General features: G+C 39.2%; 1 protein-coding gene across 1 annotated transcript in view; it reads left to right on the top strand.

Moving 5' to 3' along the window:
• Positions 1–10,350, top strand: part of NLN (neurolysin) — a 99,874-nt gene extending 89,524 nt beyond the window's left edge. The window contains exon 13 of the mRNA XM_060009413.1: positions 8,407–10,350. Coding sequence (XP_059865396.1) covers positions 8,407–8,541 — 135 coding nt within the window. The 3' untranslated portion in view covers positions 8,542–10,350. The remainder of the gene's footprint in view (positions 1–8,406) is intronic.
• Positions 10,351–22,035: the final 11,685 nt, after the last annotated feature.

Here is a 22,035-nt window from a genome sequence, read left to right as displayed (position 1 = left end):
TCTTTCCTCCTTCACAAATTTATTCATTGTACTTCTTCCACCTAAAACGTATGCCTTCCTTGTCTGTGCCTCTCCAAAATCGTACCATTCATAAAGGCCCTATTCAAATGAAATCTTCCAGATCATCGAAACCAGAAGTGATATTTCCATTCTCTGAACAGAAGAGTGAACTTGGGCATGGGATAAGGGTTTCAATAAGCTTTTTCTTGTGTCTGGAATGTTTAATATAACTATTATACAAAATGAAAAAAATCAGGTTATAAAATATTTTACACCATAGAATGCGAATTTTGATTTTAAAATATACATTCAGGAAAAAAAAGTACATCAAAATGTTGTCAATTGTTATCTCTGAGTGGTAAGTTTCTGAGTATTAAATATTTTTCTGTACTTTTTATGGAGCTTTTTCATATTTTTACATAGAGCATGAATTATTGTAGAAATCAGAAAACAATGTTTAGAGAGACACAAGGTCCAGAGATGCAGAGGTACAATTATGACCTCCACTCACTCTTAGTAGTTGGCGAGGCTTCCTGGCGTAATTGCTACAGCACCTCTTTCACCGCCCCTGGTCCGCTCACATGACCACATCCCCAGGAGCCTCCACTGTCTCCTTTCTTCTTCCCGCTGTCAAGGTAACAGCCAAAGTACTGATCCCAGTGGATCCCAAGGAACTTGCAGGTCCAGCAGGAGCCATCCCTGCCATTATGCTTCTATGTACCTCCTTTTATCTCAGGCTTCACAGCTTGGCAGGCAGCCAGGCTACTCTTAATTCAGACAAAAGGGCTGGGTTGAATGTGGAGAAAGCAAGATTCCCTACAACTTGGAGTTGTTGCCTTGTGAGGTTAAAAACAGTTTTCAGTTTTACTAAAATTCTGAATTCAGCTGTACTATGTATTATTACTCATCTTATGCCAGGAAGCTGGCTTTAATCCCTTCTTTTTTCCTTCCTATTAAGTACTCTGGAATATCGTCATTTCTTGTTCCCCTGCTGTCACAGCAATAGTGAGTCTGGCTCCAGTGGCCAAGGAGAATCCCATTGCACCCATCCTCACGCTCTTCACTGCAGTGGCAGTTATGGGAATAGCTTTTTATTTTTTTATTTTTTAAATTAATTATTTATTTATTTATTTTTGGCTGCATTGAGTCTTCATTGCTGCACGGGGGCTTTCTCTAGTTGTGGCGAGCGGGGGCTACTCTTCGTTGTGGTGTGCAGGCTTCTCACTGCAGTGGCTTCTCTTGTTGCAGAGCACGGGCTCTAGGCACACGGGCTTCAGTAGTTGTGGCGCACAGGTTTAGTTGCTCTGCGGCATGTAGGATCTTCCCGGACCAGGGCTCGAACCTGTGTCTCCTGCATGGCAGGTGGATTCTTAACCACTGCACCACCAGGGAAGCCCAGGAACAGCTTTTTAAATAGCCATTCTATACCCTCCTACAGTGTACTGCTTGTTTGGTTTTGTTTTAATTTTTTTTTTTATTTTTACAAATGTTTGCTCTAAAATAACACCCAATATACACAATTTAAATATCCATTTATTTAAAATTAACACTTTGGAATAACAATCCTGTTCTACAAAAAACTTCAGTCATTATTACAACTATGTATATGTGATGAAGGGAAAGAATTTTTGTGGTATAAAGAAATACTGAATTTGATCTGAAGTCATGGGAATCAGATCAGTCACAATATATCATGCAGACTTTGTTGTCTCAAGGTCCCTCACACTCCCTAGTGTATATTTGGAGCATTTTGAGAAGATAGCAGGATGCCCCTTCAAGGAGTCAGTGCCTGCTATTCTTAGTCCCCAGCTCTAGAGAGGCTCAGGGCTGAAAGATGATGTATTGTTGACCTTATTGTTCATGGTCATTAGTATCGACAAAAGAACACCTCCAGGCCCTCCCTCTGTAACCTCTTACCATCCTGCAAAGCCCAGGGTCTGGTTGAGAACCATTTCAGATCTTAACAAGCAGAACTATAGAAAGTGTGCTACTCACTGGGAAAACAGTAATGGGAAGGGTCAAATACAAACCTGCAGGCTTCTGAATATCAAATGTTAGCAATAGAATATTTTACAGTACAATCGTTTTTATTGTTTCGATGGCCTCTATCAAAGTGTTAGAACTGGCCACTTACCTGTAATAGCCTAAAAGTTTGCTACCTCTGGTTTTATCTGTAATTTTCTATGTTCTTCATAGTAAATAGGTGTAACATCTTGACTGTTTAATCAGTTTGTTAAATATTACCTAAAGCCTTCATTTCTAGTAAACATGGAGAAGTTGTCTCAACAGACATACCTTTTACTTTTCCAACTCATCTCTTAAATAACTATGGAAGGGAGCTGCTTGGGAGTAACACTTTTCCAGCAAACTCTAGCTCTTTCAGGAGCCCTTTAAGGTTGCCAAATGTAGTTTCAAAATCTAGCAGCTAATCATAGTGTTGCAAGAATAAGGGCATTTTAACTAGGGCCATTTCTTTTTTTCTCTTTATTTATTTATTTATTTATTTATTTATTTATTTATTTATTTTTGTGGTACACGGGCCTCTCACCGCTGTGGCCTCTCCCGTTGTGCAGCACAGGCTCCCGACGCGCAGGCTCAGAGGCCATGGCTCACGGGCCTAGCCGCTCCGCGGCACGCGGGATCCTCCCAGACCGGGACACAAACCTGTGTCCCCCGCACTGGCAGACGGACTCTCAACCGCTGCACCACCAGGGAAGCCCTTTTTCTCTTTTTTTAAAATTAATTAATTAATTAATTGTTTTTGGCTGCATTGGGTCTTCGTTTCTGCGGGCGGGCTTTCTCTAGTTGCAGCAAGTGGGGGCTACTCTTCATTGCGGTGTGCAGGCTTCTCACTGTGGTGGCTTCTCTTGTGGAGCACGGGCTCTAGGAGCGCAGGCTTCAGGAGTTGTGGCACACGGGCTTCCGTAGTTGTGGCTTGTGGGCTCTAGAGCGCAGGTTCAGTAGTTGTGGCGCACGGGCTTAGTTGCTCGGTGACATGTGGGATCTTCCCGGACCAGGGCTCGAACCCGTGTCCCCTGCACTGGTAGGCGGATTCTTAACCACTGCACCACTAGGGAAGCCTGGGCCATTTCTTTTTATGAGGCAACTTCATTGTGGGAAAATTTCCTAAAAGTTAATAGACATTGTGGATTCAAAGGCAATTATATTGTTGCGCTAGAATGATGTTCCTCCTCTTCTGCATTTAGAGTAATTGCTAAGCTTCGTTTTTTTCCATCAGTGAAGAAGAAATACAAACAAGTATCACATGCAGAAAGGAATACTGAGAAAGTCAAGACAGTTAAGTGTAACTATCCACAATGCCATATGGAAGGAGCTAGATCTTACATGCAATAACAGACACAGAAACATAGGAAGAATCTTGGTTAAACAAGAAAAAGAATTACCTGACAGAAAGTGTTTTATAAAGCTAAGTATTCCAGGACCCTTCAAACAGAATCCTAGGACCAGTTCCTGCTATAATATGTTGCTAAGAGAGAATATGAAATTCCTCTCCTGACAGTCCTTACAAATGGATTAAATTCTGCTTCAGCTTCCCCGATCTACCACCCCAAAGCTGATTTTTCTTACACTTCAACCTTTTCTAACAGCATTAAATTTTGCCTGATTTAAGGGACAAAGGAAGGAAATGGGATTGATTTCCAACCTACTTCTTGAATATTTACAATGCCAGACCTTCTAAGCCTTGAATCCCAACCAGCTGGAAGCAGTTTTTCTTCCTTTTTGTGTTCCTACAGCCCTTCTTTGTGTTTCTCTTAGAGCTCTAATAATCTGCTTTGTTAATTGTCTATTTCTTTATCTCACCTCCTAGATCATAAGGCTCTTGTAATAGGAACTGTTTTGTTCATCTTGGTGTTCGTCCTCTGCTTCAGAACATTTAACTACTATTGGGCCCAACTGGTAGTTGCTCCAACTGCTTCCACTCTTCTGTCCCCCTACTACACACGACTTCCCTTCCTTTTTTGTCCTGATCTCCTCCCTCCCCATAGTTATTTATTCTTCCATCCTCACAAATTGAAACTTCGCTTAAGGTTTCCAGAAGACCTCTTTCACACAAGGGAAGATTCCTACCACCATTCTTTGTTTCCGTCACCACCAATCTTTCACTCTCTCCCTCCTTCCTGTTTGTTGTCAAAGGTATTCTTTTTCTGCCCTCAACCTCCCCACCATCACTCATAAAAAAACAAAGTATGTGCTGTTGGAAAGTTTACAGATGAGTTGCGGAAGGAAAGGTTTCAAAGTCCACTTTAAAAGCGGGCTGGTGAGGCTGGGAGATACCTGATCGTCATCACCTGTCCTTGGGCGGATGCTTTCTGCCCTGTTGCCTGTTACTCAGCGTCCGAAGGAGATACCTGGCTCCACTCCCTATAGTCTGTCACAAGAGGAAGGAGAAAGAAGGGAGGGTTGGAAGGCTGTGGGAGCTTGCATGTGCTCCTTCAGAGAAGCCAGAGATGGCAGGAGACCCAATCTGTTTCCCAATTTATGTGTTCTCATTGTTGGTAGATGATGGGTGTCCTTCATTCGGATAATTATGATTGCTCTTAAAATATTACCTCAAATAAAGGGCATAGATTCTTGCATAAAATGAGTGCCTTGTCTCTTCTTAGTATTCCTACTAAACTATATATTCTATTTTATACTAATAGTGGAGATGAAATCTCTTGTGCTTTTTTTCTAGCTTTATTAGGAGACAAAACTAATTTTAAGGAAATGCTGAAAACAGGAATGCATTTGTTTCCCTGACTGTGTATAAGTGACTGAACTTAGGGGCGGTGTGAGGAGAAGGGAAATGAAAGGAGGGATGGATGACTACTCAGGTTTATTGAATACCAGCATATGGCAGGAATGATTCTAGGCAGCAGGCAAGGTACTAAAATCATCTCCTCTAATTCCTCATACACTGAGGGAGGTAGGCATATTCCCACTTTACAGGTAAGGAAACCAAGGCCCAAGGCCACATAGCTGAGAATGAAGCCGAGATTCAAACCTGGGCCTGACTCCAAAACTCCTGATCCTGCTTTAGAAAAATCAGTGTTGGGGAATTCCCTGGCAGTCCAGTGGTTAGGACTCCATGCTTCCACTGCAGGGGGCACAGGTTCGATCCCTGGTCAGGGAAGTAAGACCCCACACTGCTGCATGGCATGGCAATCAATCAATCAATCATCTGAACATTTTTAAAAAAAGAAAAAGAGGTACTTCCGTGGTGGCGCAGTGGTTAAGAATCCTCCTGCCAATGCAAGAGTCACAGGTTTGAGCCCTGGTCTGGGAAGATCCCACATGCCGCGGAGCAGCTAAGCCCATGCGCCACAACTACTGAGCCTGCGCTCTAGAGCCTGTGAGCCACAGCTACTGAGCCCACATGCCACAACTACTGAAGCCTGCACACCTTGAGCCCATGCTCCGAAACAAGAGAAGCCACCGCAAGGAGAAGCCCGCACACCGCAACGAAGAGTAGCCTCCACTCGCCGCAACTAGAGAAATCCGGCGTGCAGCAACAAAGACCCAACGCAGCCAAAAATAAATAAAGTTTTAAAAGTAAATAAATAGATAAAGAAAAAGAAAAGAAGGAAAGAAGACATCAGTGTTAGAGAGGACTTGCACAGTTGCCAAAAGACACATGTTAACCTTCCAGGAGTAAAAACCACAGAAGTGACTGATGCTGATTTTCCTTCCCTGAACTAATAGGAGCTCCTACGCTATGCAGATCCCCCTGAACAATTTTTTTAGCATGAAAACTTGTAGTGGTTGCCTTAGAGCTTCTCTTCCTGCTTTGCTCACAGTTACAGTTCCTTAATTATATAAACAGAGTAGAACAATTCACAGCAAAGACTCCTTCCACCTGTGGCATATGTCTCCCAAGCAGTGTTCTCTCGCCCAGAAAAGCCGGTACCTTCCTAACACACAAATTTGCTTAACTTTTTTTTTTTTTAAAGAAAAGCAAGATCCGATTACCAAAATGACTCTTAAACTCTTCTCCAAACTTCATTGCAAAGGAAATGAAACTATTAAAAGATAATTGCTCTGTAATTCAGGAAATTGAATTAACTTGTTTGGAGCTATAAACAGGGGAGGACTTGCACTGCCCTGAGCCACATATTGTGAGACCAAACAGTGCCCTGCTCCACAGTGACTGTACGGCAGAGGAGGCATGAGCTGGCTCTTCACAGCAACGTGCAGCTCCTCTAACGCTTGCTTTTCTTTACTACCAACATTTACAGTTCTCTGTACAAAATGAGAATATTCTGGCAGATGTCCACATTTTGGTGATAATTTTTTTTACTTTATTTAAATTTTCATTACTGTTCCTATAATATTTGTGCAATGAAATATGTCTTTTTACTAAATAAAAGACTCTCAGATCTTGAGCATTAAGAATTTCTGCAGGTAAATATTAATAATTGAGGTTACATGATAGGTACAAGAGGGTTCAGTATACTGTTCTCTCTACTATTAGTATATATTCAAAATTTTTCCGTAATAAGTGGTTTAAAATGTTTTTATCATTCAGATCAATTTAATTCACATTTTCTAAGTTCTTCCTATACTGCTTTGTCCAGAGATAACTGCCCTTCCTTGCCCCACCCACTAATCTAACACTGGTCAAATTTAGACACATTGGGGATTGAAAGAAAGGGAAGTGGGGTAAGCTGTGTTCGGCTCAAGAGCTCTGATCTGCTACTTCTTAGAATAATAAAGTCCATGATGAGAATAGCCATCACTCACATTTTAGGTTCTAGATCGCTACTCTAACAGTAATTAATTGATGCAGACCAAGCAAGAAATGACACATCTTTTTTTTTCTTCCTAAACAAAATTAGATCTAGCTCTAAACTGTCATTACCAGGGTTTTCAGGAAGTCCAATATCAGTGATTACAGGCCCGCACTTTTTAAGAAAATTTACTCAAAGCTTGTAAATAAGGCAACAAGATTGCTACTCGCTAGGCCCCAGACCTGTATAATAGCCACATGTAGCTACTGAGCCATTGAAATGTGGCCAGTGCTACTGAAGAATTGAATTGAGATGTGCTGTAAATGTAAAAAACACACTAGGTTTTGAAGACATAAAAAATAAATCTCAATAGCAGCCTATATTGATACATGTTGAAATGATAACATTATAGATATACTGGTTTAAATAAAATATTTTATTAAAATTAATTTTACCTATTTTCCTCCCTTTTTTAATGCAATTACTAGAACATTTAAAGATATATATGGACCACATTATATTTGTACTGGACAGTGCTCTCTAGAGTTTATAGGAAGTAACTTTGACTAATTGTTTACTCCTGATGAAGGCCCATCGGTGAAGTTAGCTCTTCGCCTGTAGATCATTAATAAGTTGAAGATTATTTCTGTTTATAACTGAAAGATAACCCGGAAAGTTTTGATTTCATGACCCTTGTAAAACATTAAGTAGTTTTGTATCTAACTTGGTGGATTTCATTCATCAACATTTTATTTTCTTTAACAGTTTGACTAGACTTATCTCTGATGGTTGTACCAAGCAGAATCATTGTCATAAGTCAAAAATGAGATTACTTTTGTCTCCAGAAATTCTCAAGCTATTTATGTACTTGGAGAGACTATTAATGACTGTTCAAATGATATAATGGATATAAATTTGAGTGTTACTCTGTGAACTATTTTATGCGTAGATTTAGAATTAGGCTTCACTGAATTGTCTTGCCTTTCTTTCCTAAAAGGACGGTGAAAAGGAAGTGAAAATATTGAATAATGCTGCTACTGAATTACAGTTGTTTGCTTTATCTGCTCATGTATGTGTGTAAATAAAGGCAGAGGAACTATGATGTGTTTTAAAATTCCAGACCTTGTCCCTAAAGAAAACTTTGCAAAGGTCCTCCTTCCCCATGCTGGGCCCACAGAAATGTCCTACCCTATACCACGGGACATGTGCTGTTGCCTTACCCCATAAGTAAAAAGGGTTTTTTTAATGAGCCCCTCATAAAAATATAGCAGAAGCCATTTTGACAGTAGCTGGGCTACTGTTTCCAAGTATACTGAACCCCTATTTGTAGCCTAATTGAACACTTGCTTTACTAACCCTTTTGAAATCGCATTTGGGATGGGATGGCAAATAGGAGCCTGTTCTGTCTTCCATTTGGCTATTTTTCGTTTGTTTGCTCACATAGTCAACATGCTGCTGAGAGTCTAAGGAGACAAGACAGCAATAAAGGGGAGTGCGGAAGACCGAGGTCTAAGCTCCAGATCTCTTAGCTACCGAAGTAAATAAATAATGCAGAGCTGCAGTCTATGAGGGAGAACATCCAGACAAAGCTGAAGTCCCTTTTTCTCTTCTCTTTCGTATCGAGAGATTTGGGAAATTGCTATAACCATGAATTATTAGGCGTGTTTTATTTTATCAGGTTGGAATGAAATACAGAAACCTAATCCTGAAACCTGGGGGATCTATGGACGGCATGGACATGCTCCAGAATTTCTTGAAACGTGAGCCAAACCAAAAAGCGTTCCTAATGAGTAGAGGCCTGCATGCTCTGTAAACTGGGGATCTTTGGGAGCAGTCCATGTCTGGAGGACAAGCTGACATCATCTTGTATTACTGGCCTGGAAACTGAAGGGAGTTTTGCAAATGAAAATGTAGATTTCTATTGACTTCCTTTTGTTTTTTGATTTGAAAAATTATACAGATGTAAATGGAATTATAAATACGGTGACCTAAGAAAAGACCCATTAGAAAATAATTGTACTATAAAATTTCATAAAAATGGATTTGGTTTCATTTTATAAAAGTTTCATATGAATGTAATTTGATTTTTTTACTGTTGTAATCTAGATTACTATTATAATTAAGAATTTTTAAATTGAATCATAGACATTATATACTTTGATCCTTCTTATATCTTGAAGTTTTGTACTTGGGATTTCTGAACTGATAAATGAATCACCACGTTCCTCTGTTAAATATCGCCTCAGAGCCTTGCATCCACTTTGACTCTGTCTCCCAGTAAAGTGTGACTCACCTCTTTGCCTGCGTATCTCAGGGCCAGGGGAATATGCCTCAGTAATGCATTTATCTGTATTTCAGGCCTCATGATTTCTAACTTTCTGCCACTCTTGAATAATGTTACTCCAATTGGTTTAGTCTTTTCTGTCTAACGTCCAGTCAGAGAACACCAGAAAATTATGAGTTTTAGCTGAAATTACTTAATGCATATTGCAGGTTTTAATATCTTGTATTAGAGAATTTTGGATCTTGGATTAGAGGTTCATTTCCACTTCAGCATACAAGAGTGTCAGCCTTTCTGCATATTTGCCAATTAGAACACTAAAGCAAGTCCAAGGACATTCTTCTCTTCTCATGTTTCTAATAAGTGGTAGGGACTTTGCCTCCTTTACTCTACCCCTCACCCGAAGTGGCAGGTAGACATGTCACAAGGTCTATCCCGAGTGCCACAGGAAGAAAGCTGAAGCTGATATGGAGCATAAAGGGTCCAGAAACTCCAGGAGAGGAGTGGGTTCTGCACAGAAGTGTTTGAGGACGGCTGCCCCAAGTGTTATGTGTGCTTCAGCTCAGCCATGGCAAGGAGGCTCTTCCATGGCTTATTTTGTCTGGTGATTGTAAGTGAACCTTTGGATCACTTTAATTCTCTTTACTGTGGGCCTAAATTCCATTTCTTCAGCAGACCAGGAAACTTACATACTTATTTTTCCTCTAGGAGTCTACTCAACGAAGAAACCAAAACAGGATAATTTTTTTTTAATTAAAAAAAACTAATTTTGAATGTATGCATTCTTCACAGGACTTCTAATTGTTGTACAGTGTGTACCTGAGGTATGACTTTGCTGGCCAGGAACAAAATTAGAACCTTTCCATTCTCTAGTCCAAATGGACTTTGTGCTAAATAAAAAAAAAAATATTATGCTGCATAGTCAAACTGTAGACAGCAGGAAAAATCAAGAGCTATAGAGACACAGAAGAAAATTCAGATTATTATTGTCAAGCAAATACCCTTAACATCAAGGAAATCCCACCCTCCCTTCTGAGACAATTGCCTGGCCCTCTCTCCCCGACATTTGTTCAGCATCACCACCTCAGGTCCGTGAAGCTGGGTTTTTTTTTTGGTGGGGGGGGCGGGTTGGTCTGAGCAATGTATGATACTTTTCTCACATTTGTTTTTTTCCGGACTGTTCTGTCTTCCAGTTTCAGGCAAAAACTCTCTTCAGCTTTTTCTATCGCCCAATGCATCTCCTTAACAATAACTTTATCATTTTAAATCTTAACTTATTTCATATGGAAAAACTAATACTTGGTGTGAAAAAGGCTGCACACAATAAAATTACATTATTATCCATGAGAATGAACTCACATTTCTTTCATACTTTAATGTTAAAACTGAAATGCATAAGAAAACAAAAGTGCTGTGGTGTTCTTTTTATTTAGGGTTCACATCCAGTATTTAGAATCTACCGAAGAACATAATGTGCATCAACAGATGAATGGATAAAGAAGATGTGGTACATATATACAATGGAATACTACTCAGCCATAAAAAAGAACGAAATAATGCCATTTGCAGCAACATGGATGCAACTAGAGATTATCATAGTAAGTGAAGTAAGTCAGAAAGACAAAGACAAATACCACATAATATGACTTATAGGTGGAGTCTAAAATATGACATAAATGAACCTATGAAACAGAAACAGAATCACGGACATAGAGAACAGACTGGTGGTTGCCAAGGGGGAGGGGGTTGGGGGAGGGGTAGAGTGAGAAGTTGGGGTTAGCAGATGTAAGCTTTTATATATAGAATGGATAAACAACAAAGTCCTACTGTATAGCATAGAGAACTATATTCAATATCCTATGATAAACCATAATGGAAAAGAATATTAAAAAAAGCATATATATATATATATAACAATCATTTTGCTATACAGCAGAAATTAACATTGTAAATCAACTATACTTCAATAAAAAAGTAAAAAAACTTTAAAAATAAAATCTACCAAAGAACAGCAATAAAATCAAATATTCATCAAGAAATATTCTCTAACATAGTTCAAAACTAAGGACATATTTTTTAAAGCCTTTTTGAATGTGGCCATCCATCTGCTTCTTTTTTTCTTAGATCAGAACATAGAGTGTCGGTGAGTATTCTGAATGGTGGAAAACTATAAAAATTGTAATTCACCAACCTACACTTTAGATTTATGGACTGACACATAATAAAGTCTTCTTGTTTAATGATCCAGAAGATTTGGGCCTGTTTCAGGTTTTAGGACAGTTGTCATTTCACTGAGGGCAAGTTCTTAAACATCTTACGTGTGGTAGGCTTGGTTCCTAAAGGTTTAATTTTAAGATGCTACAGAGAAGAGAAAGAAAAGTCCTAATGTAATGCCACCTAATATAGATTTTGTTCCTCTAGTACAGATGTTGCATGTTACCTAGATAAAGAACTAAAAATTCTCTTGAAGAGTATCTACACCAAAATCTTGCCTTTCTAAACTACTATGATGAAGGGTAGCTCTTTACACCTGACAAACAGCATTGTGTAAGAGACCAAAATCAAAAAAAATAGCAGAAAACAGCTCTTAAAAGTTTTTGATACCATGATTTTTTATTTGTAGGGAATTTACCTTAATTAGTAGGGAATGACTTAACTTTCTACTTTACCATTTTGCCTTTAGCCTTTGTGTAGGAATTAAGGTGTATAGTGATCCTGCCTCCCCAGTGAATCTGCTGGTTTGTTTATGACCATTTTTAATTTTTTCCTTTTCTGTCATTTAAAAGAAGAATTTTTCATGCTTGGAGAAAATTTAATTAAAATACTAATCCCCCAAATTGGGTTTCGGCATAGTTAGCTGATCCCCAAAGAGTGTTAAAAGAGAAACCCTGTCCCATCTGACTGGATGCAATGACCAAGGTTTCTTTCTTCCCTCAACACAACATTATTACAGTTATGTCTCTCATCTGAAACTGGATAGCCCTTCAAAATTGAATATGCCTTCTCTTATGAACACTTGATGAGAATAAAAGCAAAAAAGACACATGCTTTCATTTTCTTTGAAAAGCAGTCAATGTCCGAAGTTTACTTTTTCAGTTTATTTTTAATGGAGAAATTTCCACTAGGAACAAATCCACCTAAGTGATTATCTAGTACCAACTGTATCAAGGCAAAGGGTAAAGGTTATAAAATCTAAGTACTAGGTTAAGATAGCCTTTTCCAACATACCCACAATAATGCTATATAAATGGATACTTGTTAAAATTTTTTTTGAAAAATTGGGGTAATGAACACAGCAACCCTTCAAACACCCCTCTCCAGTGAATGATTCTTGAGTTTTCATTTCACTGCATTTACCTTGTAGTTCCCTTTCCTGATAAAATATAGGCCCAGTGCATCTGGTCCACTATGTATGTACAAGGGGAGAGGTAAATATGACCCAGGCTCTCTTGTTTCTGCCCATATGAGCTGAAACCCATTCTAGCTGCTTATTGCATAGAGCTTGGGGGCTCACCTGAAATTTTACTGCCATGATAAAATGTCACTAGCATTTGTTGTCAGAGACACTGTATGGCTTAGAATGGTTTAAAGGTATGGTGTTCACTGAATCCAACAAGACACTTGACATCTAGATGGATGTCTTTAAGGCTAAGATGAAGGATATGACAGGATAATCTTTAGCCAGCTGGATTTCCAGCTATTGAAACAACCTGAACGAGCTGAATAATGATTCACATTGCACTAAGGGAAATTTCCAGTCCTTTGTATGAAGACATAAAGCATCCTATAGAAGGTATTACCAAATTTACAGATAACAGAGCTGGAATGATTACATATGATGACATTTGAAACTATTTCAGTGCTGAGACAAATTTAAGATGAAATTGGACCCATTACATTGCCAAGGTGATAGGAGGGGAAACCTGACTTAATAGTGGTATACTCAAGAAAAAAAAAAACCGAAATTTTTATTTGACTAAGTTCTAGTATAAGCTCACAGTACTGCACACCTTGGGAGGGGACAGGAGGTGAGAACTAAAGCCTTGTAAAAGTGGGTTGATGGAAGAATGTGTCCAGATCAAAAGAAAAGTCCCACTGGACTCCGATGTGTTAAGATCAATCACGGCTAGAATATCGTGTTCTAATTGAGGTGTTGCATTTTAATCAGACTTTGGCCAAGTATTACCATGTTTGGAAGAGTAGGAAAAGGAGGGTGATTAGAAAACACTTCTCAAGAGCAATACATGAAAGAATTAGGGAAATTCAATCTGGAGATGAATTCAGACATACAAATGATAACTGTTTTCAAATACTTGAAGAATATGGAAGAGAGAATAGAGTTATTCTTCACTGTTTCAAGCGCCAAAGCTTTAGAGAAATGGTTGGAAAATATAAGGAGACTTTAGCTCAGTATGAGGAAGCAGTTTCTAATAATTATTGTTGATTACAAATACATTCCGCTGCTATTAATGAGTGTTCAAACAAAGCCTGTGGCCGCCAGGAGTGTTAAAGAGGGAATTCGTCCTTTGAGTAGATGTTCGTACCAGATCAGCTTTGAGGTCTCCTCCAAAGTTTAAGATGCAACAAATAATCATCAGAAAAACATCACTCAGGTGAAAGAAATGTTTACAATGCTGGACCTTAGAAATGGCATTTAGATGATTGCAGCTCCTTTATACTATAGGGATGTAGTTTAAGCATTGCCTTATTCCTCATTCATGATCAGCCAGTGTTTATCCAGACATTATTATCAGTTTTCTGGTGGGTAATCTGGTAACTGAGAATGGGAGGTTAAGAGCTGTATTTGACTGTAAGAAAGCCAAAAGCTCTCACAGAATGAATAAGGTTCTTTTTCTCCCTTTTAGAAAATTTACAGTTGCTCTCTGTCCTTTCCACCCACTGCTATCTTCATCACACACATACACAGAGGCAAAAATCTAACTCAAATATCCAGTTTATTATGCATGCATTCCACCACATTGCCATCTCTTTGGGTCATTATTTCTATCCCCTGTCCTCCACAGTCCTTGGCTCATAGGGAATAGGCCATAAATGTTTGTTAAATAAACATACCTTCTTTAAGATTACTTTTTGATATAAAGATACATTTTTCTACTGCAAAATACCTAATTTACAAATGAATCTAAAACTACATAGATTCTTTTTACACCTTCCACAAGAAGAGGCTCTTTTCCTTAGTATACTGAAAAAGTTTGTGTGTGAAGTAGATGGAAGAAACATGCATTTTGTAAAAGAAAAATTAAGGAGTGGAGTGTTTCTAAAGATTCCTCCACTTCTCTCTGTAATTATGTTCTAAACCTCGGAATTTCTTAATGTAGAAGCCCTGGTTCCCTAGAAGATCTACGAAAGGAAGAAGAGAACAGATGTCCATGACTATCCTGAAATTATGTTGAAATTTTTGTGTACATGGATAAGTGCAACTTTTCTGGGGAAAGGATCCCTAGCATTAATCAGAAAATTTTAAGAACTACTGTCTTAATTTTTTTCAGACTTTTGTTTTTTAATTCAATTTGAAGACTATAAAGTACCCATTATGTATCAGGTGCTGTGCCTGGTACTGAGGATACAAAAATGACAGACAACCTTGAACTCAAGTTGCTCACAATTTATGAGGAAGGCAATTAAGTTCATAATTCATCGAGAAATTATAAAAGAACGGTATGTTTAAAAAGCTTTTCTGCTGTTTTTCCCCAACACTGGTTGACTCCATTGTACAATTAGAACTTTGTGCCACAAAATTTTATAATTACCATGCCACCTGCCACCAGGTTTCTAACATAATGGTTGATTTTCTCTTTTCAGCATGTCAACAGTGGGATTGCATGGTGTTCTTCTGTCTGTTTTCCAAGAGTTTTTTAGACTCTGTGGCTAAAGAACTCATAAATAAGAGATGAAAATGTTCACTTTAACCATTTTTATGTATTGTGATTAAATGGGTATAAACCTCTAGCCGTTAGAGGAATGAGTGTGGGACTCTTCTTGACCTGATAGATGTTTTATACCCAAGAGGCATTGGTACATCCTAGAAGACAGGCTAAGATGACCATTGAGCTGTTTAGAGAAGGTCCAGAATTAGTCAAGATTCCTTACTTCCTTCTCCCGTCAGTGTTGTTAATGTTTGTTTACTACCAATAAGAGCCAAAGGAAAAGCACCCAACTCTTCAATCCCTCACTGTCTATTATTTGTAACCTCCTTATATGAGGGTAGCAGCTAATTAAGCATTAGATCAATGAAAGACTGTAAAAACTTGAGAGTTCCAGGGTTCGTGACAAGGACTGGAACTAGACTTTCAACTTACACCTCATTTCCTTGTGTAAATGTACAGTAATTTACTTAATCAATTCCCTGTCAATGAACTTTTATGTCGTTTTCACTCTTTGGACACATCTGTCAATTTAGCTATTAAATTCTTAAAAGTGTAATTCCTGATTCAATGGGTAGAAACACTTTAAATGTTGACATATATTGTCAAATTAGAGCCCTGTTTCTTAATACTGTTTACTACAATTGTTTAACGTTGAGGCAGTCACAAAAGATAAATGAGGAAAAGTGATTAGCCAGCAAAGCAAAATATCTGGTGTGACACCATTTATATTGCTTTCTTTCCCCATTGAGTGATGAGGACTAAAGGTTACTTCTTTTAGAAAATGGTAGGAGTGATTCCAGACAGGAATTTTCTTTCTCTATTAATGATTGGGTAGGTCCCAAAAGGAATGTAAGACTTTATCCCAGAACAAAGCCATCATCAGTCCTTTTGTATTCAGGGCAAAGTGGGGAAAACCAAAAGATCCATTTTGTCATCCCTGTCTCAAATCAGATGCCTTTCTGTGGTCTTAAACGTTTGTGTGACTGATAAGTGGGACCTCTGTTGTAATTCACAATGCAGTCACTGTTCTAAACATGTACATGGCCCACTCTGTCTCAGCTTCGATTATAAAATCTTCAGCCAGAGGCTATTATCCTCTGTTTTGTTCTGTCAGTGACACAGTTAGCCAGTGAATTTCCAACTGGGATCAGGTGGCAAGAGAGAAATTTCTCACACTTCATCTCTCAAGCTTTTATACACCCCAGGACATTTCCTCCTTTGGGGGGCCCCTGATTGTGGAAACTCCTTATATGTCTGTGCAGAATACATGAGAGCTCTCAAAGATTTGGCTTCTTGCATAACTCATCAACCAAACTTTAAGTAAGGTTACAAACTTGTTCCAGGAAAGCCAGACTGCTACCTGGTTGACCCTTAGCCGCTGAAGTTCAGATTAAGGGGGAAAAAAATCACTAAGCCCTGGTTAAACTTTTTAAGCCGTAGTTTAACTTTTCCCTAGTTAAAACCAACCTGTGTTGTAAGGGTGCTGTGTATTTGGGTTAAAGTCTACAAAGATCTTATTAGTCGCTCTGACTACCTAATAAATATCTCAGGGCCCTATCAGAATCCAGCCAGTAGTGTGTGTGTTAGTAGGGTGTGTTAGTTCAAGAACATACTGTTTTCTGTGGTGCCAGTAGACAAAATGTCAATACGCCTGCTGCATTTCTCTGGGGTAATAGAAATAAAGTCATTACATTAGAAAATGAATCATGTGCCTAAGGTACACTTCTCACTCTGAACACACTGACTCTCCCGGGTTAAGGTCACTAATCCGTCAGCTGGAAGTAGCCAGAAGAGAGTGAGGTGGAAGTGTCACTCAAGGAGCATTGAGGTTTATGATATTTGAGATGGTAATGACAGTGGTTGATGTGGAGGCTGAAGTTTAAATGTGTCTATCAGAGGGTAAATGCGGAGAGGCCAGGGCAATTTTAGACATCAAAGGGGGAGCACTAATATTCAAGAGAAGAAAGTATTGTGTTTCAAGGACCTGCTTGATTAACAAACTATTATTATAATTCAAGAGGAGTAGGGAAAGTTTTACTTTTCAAAAATAATATAGGAGAATATCTAAAACCAAAATTTTTTCAGGTCTTGCTAAGCTTTAATAATAAAAGGTATGAATTAGAAGGAACTCCTAAATACTACCTTATTACCTGTTATGTATTAAAAGTTTTGTAGTCATGTTTTTTTTCTCCCCAAAGGTCATGTGAAGACCCCGACTTTTTTTTCTTTTTTCTTTTTTTTCTTTTTGGCAGCATTGGGTCTTCGTTGCTGCACGCGGGCATTCTCTAGCTGCGGTGCGCGGGCTTCTCATTGCAGTGGCTTCTCATGTTGCGGAGCATGGGCTCTAGGCGCACGGGCTCAGTAGTTGTGGCGCACAGGCTTAGTTACTCCGCGGCACGTGGGATCTTGCGGCATGTGGGATCTTCCCAGACCAGGGCTGAAACCCACGTCCCCTGAAGTGGCAGGTGGATTCTTAACCACTGCCCCACCAGGGAAGCCCTGTAGTCATGTTTTAATGGAACATTACCAAAGATGACCTTTACTGTGTGTGCCAGAAAAATCTAGCTGTCATCTTGAGACTAGAGGAAGCATAAAAGGAGCTATTGGGCAAACTCGACAACAGTTTCTAACATTCCTAAACAGCCTAATCAATAAGTAAAAGGACAAAATGGTGTCGCTGAACCCTCTGGGAACCTATAATCAACATAAAAAACTCAGAAATTATCCTTTTTTTTAAAAGTGAAGTATAGTTGATTTACAATGTTGTATTAATTTCTGCTGTACAGCGAAGTGACTCAGTTTTATATATATATATACACACACACATTCTTTTTCCTGTTCTTTTCCATTATAGTTTATCTCAGGATATTGGATATAGTTCTCTGTGCTATACAGTAGGACCTTGTTTATCCATTCTATATGTAATAGTTTGCACCTACTAACCCAAAATTCCCAGTCCATCCCTCCCCCACCCCCTCCCCCTTGTCAACCAGAAGTCTGTTCTCTATGTCTGTGAGTCTGTTTCTGTTTTGTAGATTGGTTCATTTGTGCCATATTTCAGATTCCACATATAAGTGATATCATATGGTATTTGTCTTTCTCTTTCTGACTTACTTCACTTAGTATGATAATCTCTAGTTGCATCCATGTTGCTGCAAATTGCATTATTTCATTCTTTTGTGTTTTTTTTTTTTGTTTTTTTTTTTTTGCAGTACGCGGGCCTCTCACTGTTGTGGCCTCTCCCGTTGCGGAGCACAGGCTCCGGACGCGCAGGCTCAGCGGCCATGGCTCACAGGCCTAGCCGCTCCGCAGCATGTGGGATCTTCCCGGACCAGGGCACGAACCCGTGTCCCCTGCATCAGCAGGCGGACTGTCAACCACTGCACCGCCAGGGAAGCCCTATTTCATTCTTTTTATGGCTGAGTAGTATTCGGAAATTGTCATTTTTATCATGACTTTGATCTTGAATATTTCTTTTGCCCACAAAGCTCACACTGCACCTCTACCCTCTCCTACACGTTCTCACTTACACCGCATTCTTTGAGGAAAGAAAATACAGTTTCAGGTTGGGTGTTTCTTTTGATGCTAAGATGCTTAAAAGGTAAGTGTAGAAAATGAGAGAAATAAATGTTTATTCCTTTCCCATCTGGATTTTACAAAGCAAACTACAAGAGAAAACAGTCAGTGTGCATTTGTTCCCTCCTGTCTCTCTTATTCTGCTCAGGATTAAATGTTCCCCTTGTGCTCAACCAAAATGGAAATATGATCTCATGTGTGTTTATTGTGGTGCCTTTGTATTTCCTAGGCCAATAGGGGGCAAATTTTGATTTACTGACATTACTTCGTCCCCCAAACACAGGGAAATTCTTCAGGGAGCTTGCTGTAAGCGTCTCCAAATGCAGCTGAATCTCTTAGGTAGACACTGTATAAAACTAGAGTGATGCTTTAAGATGCTAAAGGGACATCATTCAGTAGTGTCATCGCCACACTCCAAGAGCAAGTCCAAGTATTCTACCAGACAGGGTTGCCAAATACTAATCAGACTAATTGGTTACCAAGGCTATTCTTAAATCTTCTGATCTTGGAATTTCTCCAGTGAGAAGAAAGGGAGCTATATTCCATTCCCCATATAAAATACAAAAATTTCAATCACATTATACACTTAAGTGAGCAAGAAATTATCAAGAAAAAATTACCCTATCTCAAATAACAATTTAGAGAGAAAACAAGTGTCCATATATGTGTGTTTACTTCTTTTCTCTCAGTGTCATTTCTCTATGTCCAGTAAGCAACAAAATACATTTCAAAGGACAAAACAGGCTAACTTAAGTAAGATACATCAAAATGAAGAGACTCATAATAGCCACTGCAATTTCCCATTGTAAAGGAAAGAAAGTTTCCAATATGGAAAATGGGATTAAATTTAAGAAACTGAAGAGTTTCAAATGCATAGGAAATATCATGGAAAAAAGAAATTATTATACTTCCATTCACAGCCATCAGACTGGCAGCAACCTGACAATATCTATTAAGGTTGAAGATGTGCACATCCAGTAATTCCACTCCCACATATGTACCACGAGACAAACTCTTCAACATGTGTAGCATGAGATGTCTTCTAGAGCATTCACAATATCTTTGTTTGGAATAGTAAGACAGTGAAAACCAACAAAATACCCGCCGACCTAAGAGTGGATAATGCATTGTGGTGTATTCGAACGATGGGCTATACTGCAATTAGGATGAGTGAACTAAGCTACATACATCAATATAGATATAATTCAAGAACAATGTTGAGCAAAAAGTACCACTGCAGAAGAATATGTTTGGGGTAATATATATATATATAACTTTATATACATATACATATATGTATTCAACACAATAGATAACTTGGATCTATACATAGTAGTAAAAGTATAAAAACGTCCACATGAAAATGGACACCAAATTCAGGACTGTGGTTCCCTCTGGTGAGGGAGAAAGGAGAAGGGGTTGTAGGAAAGATATTCAAGGAGCTTCAACTATAACTGCAATTTTTTTTCTTTAAAAATCCAATGCAAATATGTTATAAGACTTTTTAAAGCTTTGTTGTTTATTGGCTTGAAATATTTTATTAAAAAAATAATACTTGGGCTTCCCTGGTGGCACAGTGGTTGAGAGTCCGCCTGCCGATGCAGGGGACACGGGTTCGTGCCCCGGTCCTGGAGGATCCCACATGCCATGGAGCGGCTAGGCCCGTGAGCCATGGCCACTGAGCCTGTGCATCTGGAGCCTGTGCTCCGCAACGGGAGAGGCCACAACAGTGAGAGGCCCACATACCGCAAAAAAAAAAAAAAAAAAAAAAAAATACTTATGAAAGATTTGTCAGAATGTAGCTTTCAAAGTAAATTTTTGCCAATCCATCCAACTGCAATCTTGCAAAACTGAGGCATATGGAATTCCCACATTCAAACTTTTTGCTTAAGAATGCCCCTTGGATGCCCCCATAAATGCCCAAAAGGAGCATCCTAATCTAATGTAAATCTGAAACAGTTAAGGTTGTTATATGAAAAGCATGGGAGTTGAGGGGCCTGAGTCCTGCCATGTTAGCCTCAGTGGTACTCTTGGCCCCAAGGCTTAATCTAAGAGTTTGGTTAGACTCCTGACTACTCACCCCAAGGTTGTGGAGCTCAACTAGTATGAATTGTCATTCCCCCTTTTCTTTCTTCCTAACAGAGCCCAGATTTTCACCAGGTATCTTGATTCATCTAAGGGTTATGCCAAGACCCTTGCCAATAATTGATTCAGGAATGGTCATATAAATTAACCTGCGCCAATGAAAAGTGAGGAGAAGTTTGCTAAGGACATCTGAGGACACTTCCCTTGTTCTCAGGATAAAGCTACAGAAAGAAAGGGTCTTTTCCTCTGGCATTGTTGGTATAGATTTGAAACCCAGAACTGTAGCAGCCATTTAACTATCAGGCTGAAGAAAAAGCCAACACTTGGTGAAGGGCAGAACCAAAAGAGTTAAAAACATTAGAGTCAGTGCAGCTAGATTATGTCAAAGACCACCTCACCTCTGGGCAACGTGGTCTCCAAGTAAGCAAGCCAATCTAGTTCTGTATTGTTTAAACTAGTTAGAGTTGGATTTTTCTTACTTGTGGCCAAAGACATTCTTACTGAATGAAGCACACATATATGATTCCGCTTCCTCAGCTGTAAGCAGAGATATTGTCTGCCCTGCCCTCCTAGTTCACTGAATGGTTTTCGGAGATCATGATGAGCCAGTTATGTGAATGTGCTTTGTAAACTATAAATTACTATTCAAGGGCAAACTGGTACTATCATTAATGATTTTGCTATGAAGTTTGGGGTACAAATTTTTTTTAACATCTTTATTGGAGTATAATTGCTTTACAATGGTGTGTTAGTTTCTGCTGTATAACGAAGTGAATCAGCTATACATATCCCCATATCCCCATATTTCCTCCCTCTTGCGTCTCCCTCCCTCCCACCCTCCCTATCCCACCCCTCTAGGTGGTCACAAAGCACCGAGCTGATCTCCCTGTGCTATGCGGCTGCTTCCCCACTAGCTATCTATTTTACATTTGGTAGTGTATATATGTCCATGCCTCTCTCTCACTTCATCCCAGCTTACCCTTCCCCCTCCCCATGTCCTCAAGTCCATTCTCTACATCTGCATCTTTATTCCTATCCTACCCCTAGCTTCTTCAGAACCATTTTATTTTTTTTTAGATTCCATATATTGACGTACAAATCTTTTGTTTACTATAAGAATTATGTATGTCTTAGAATGTAGAGTTATTTAACTCATTTATTTTATTTTTAAATTTTATTTATTTTTGGCTGCGTTGGTTCTTCATTGCTGCGCGCGGGCTTTCTCTAGTTGCAGTGAGCAGGGGCTACTCTTCGTTGCAGTGTGCAGGCTTCTCATTGTGGTGGCTTCTCTTGTTGCAAAGCATGCGCTCTAGGTGTGTGCGCTTCGGTAGTTGTGGTGCACGGGCTTCAGTAGTTGTGGCTCACGGGCTCTAGAGCGCAAGCTCAATAGTTGTGGCACACGGGCTTAGTTGCTCCGTGGCATGTGGGATCTTCCTGGACCAGGGCTCGAACCAGTGTCCCCTGCATAGGCAGGCAG

This window comes from Delphinus delphis, chromosome 3 (assembly GCF_949987515.2).
Source record: "Delphinus delphis chromosome 3, mDelDel1.2, whole genome shotgun sequence".
Lineage (NCBI taxonomy): Eukaryota > Metazoa > Chordata > Mammalia > Artiodactyla > Delphinidae > Delphinus > Delphinus delphis.
The sequence above is the reverse complement of the archived record's forward strand: the minus strand, read 5'-3'. Positions and strand labels throughout refer to the sequence as shown.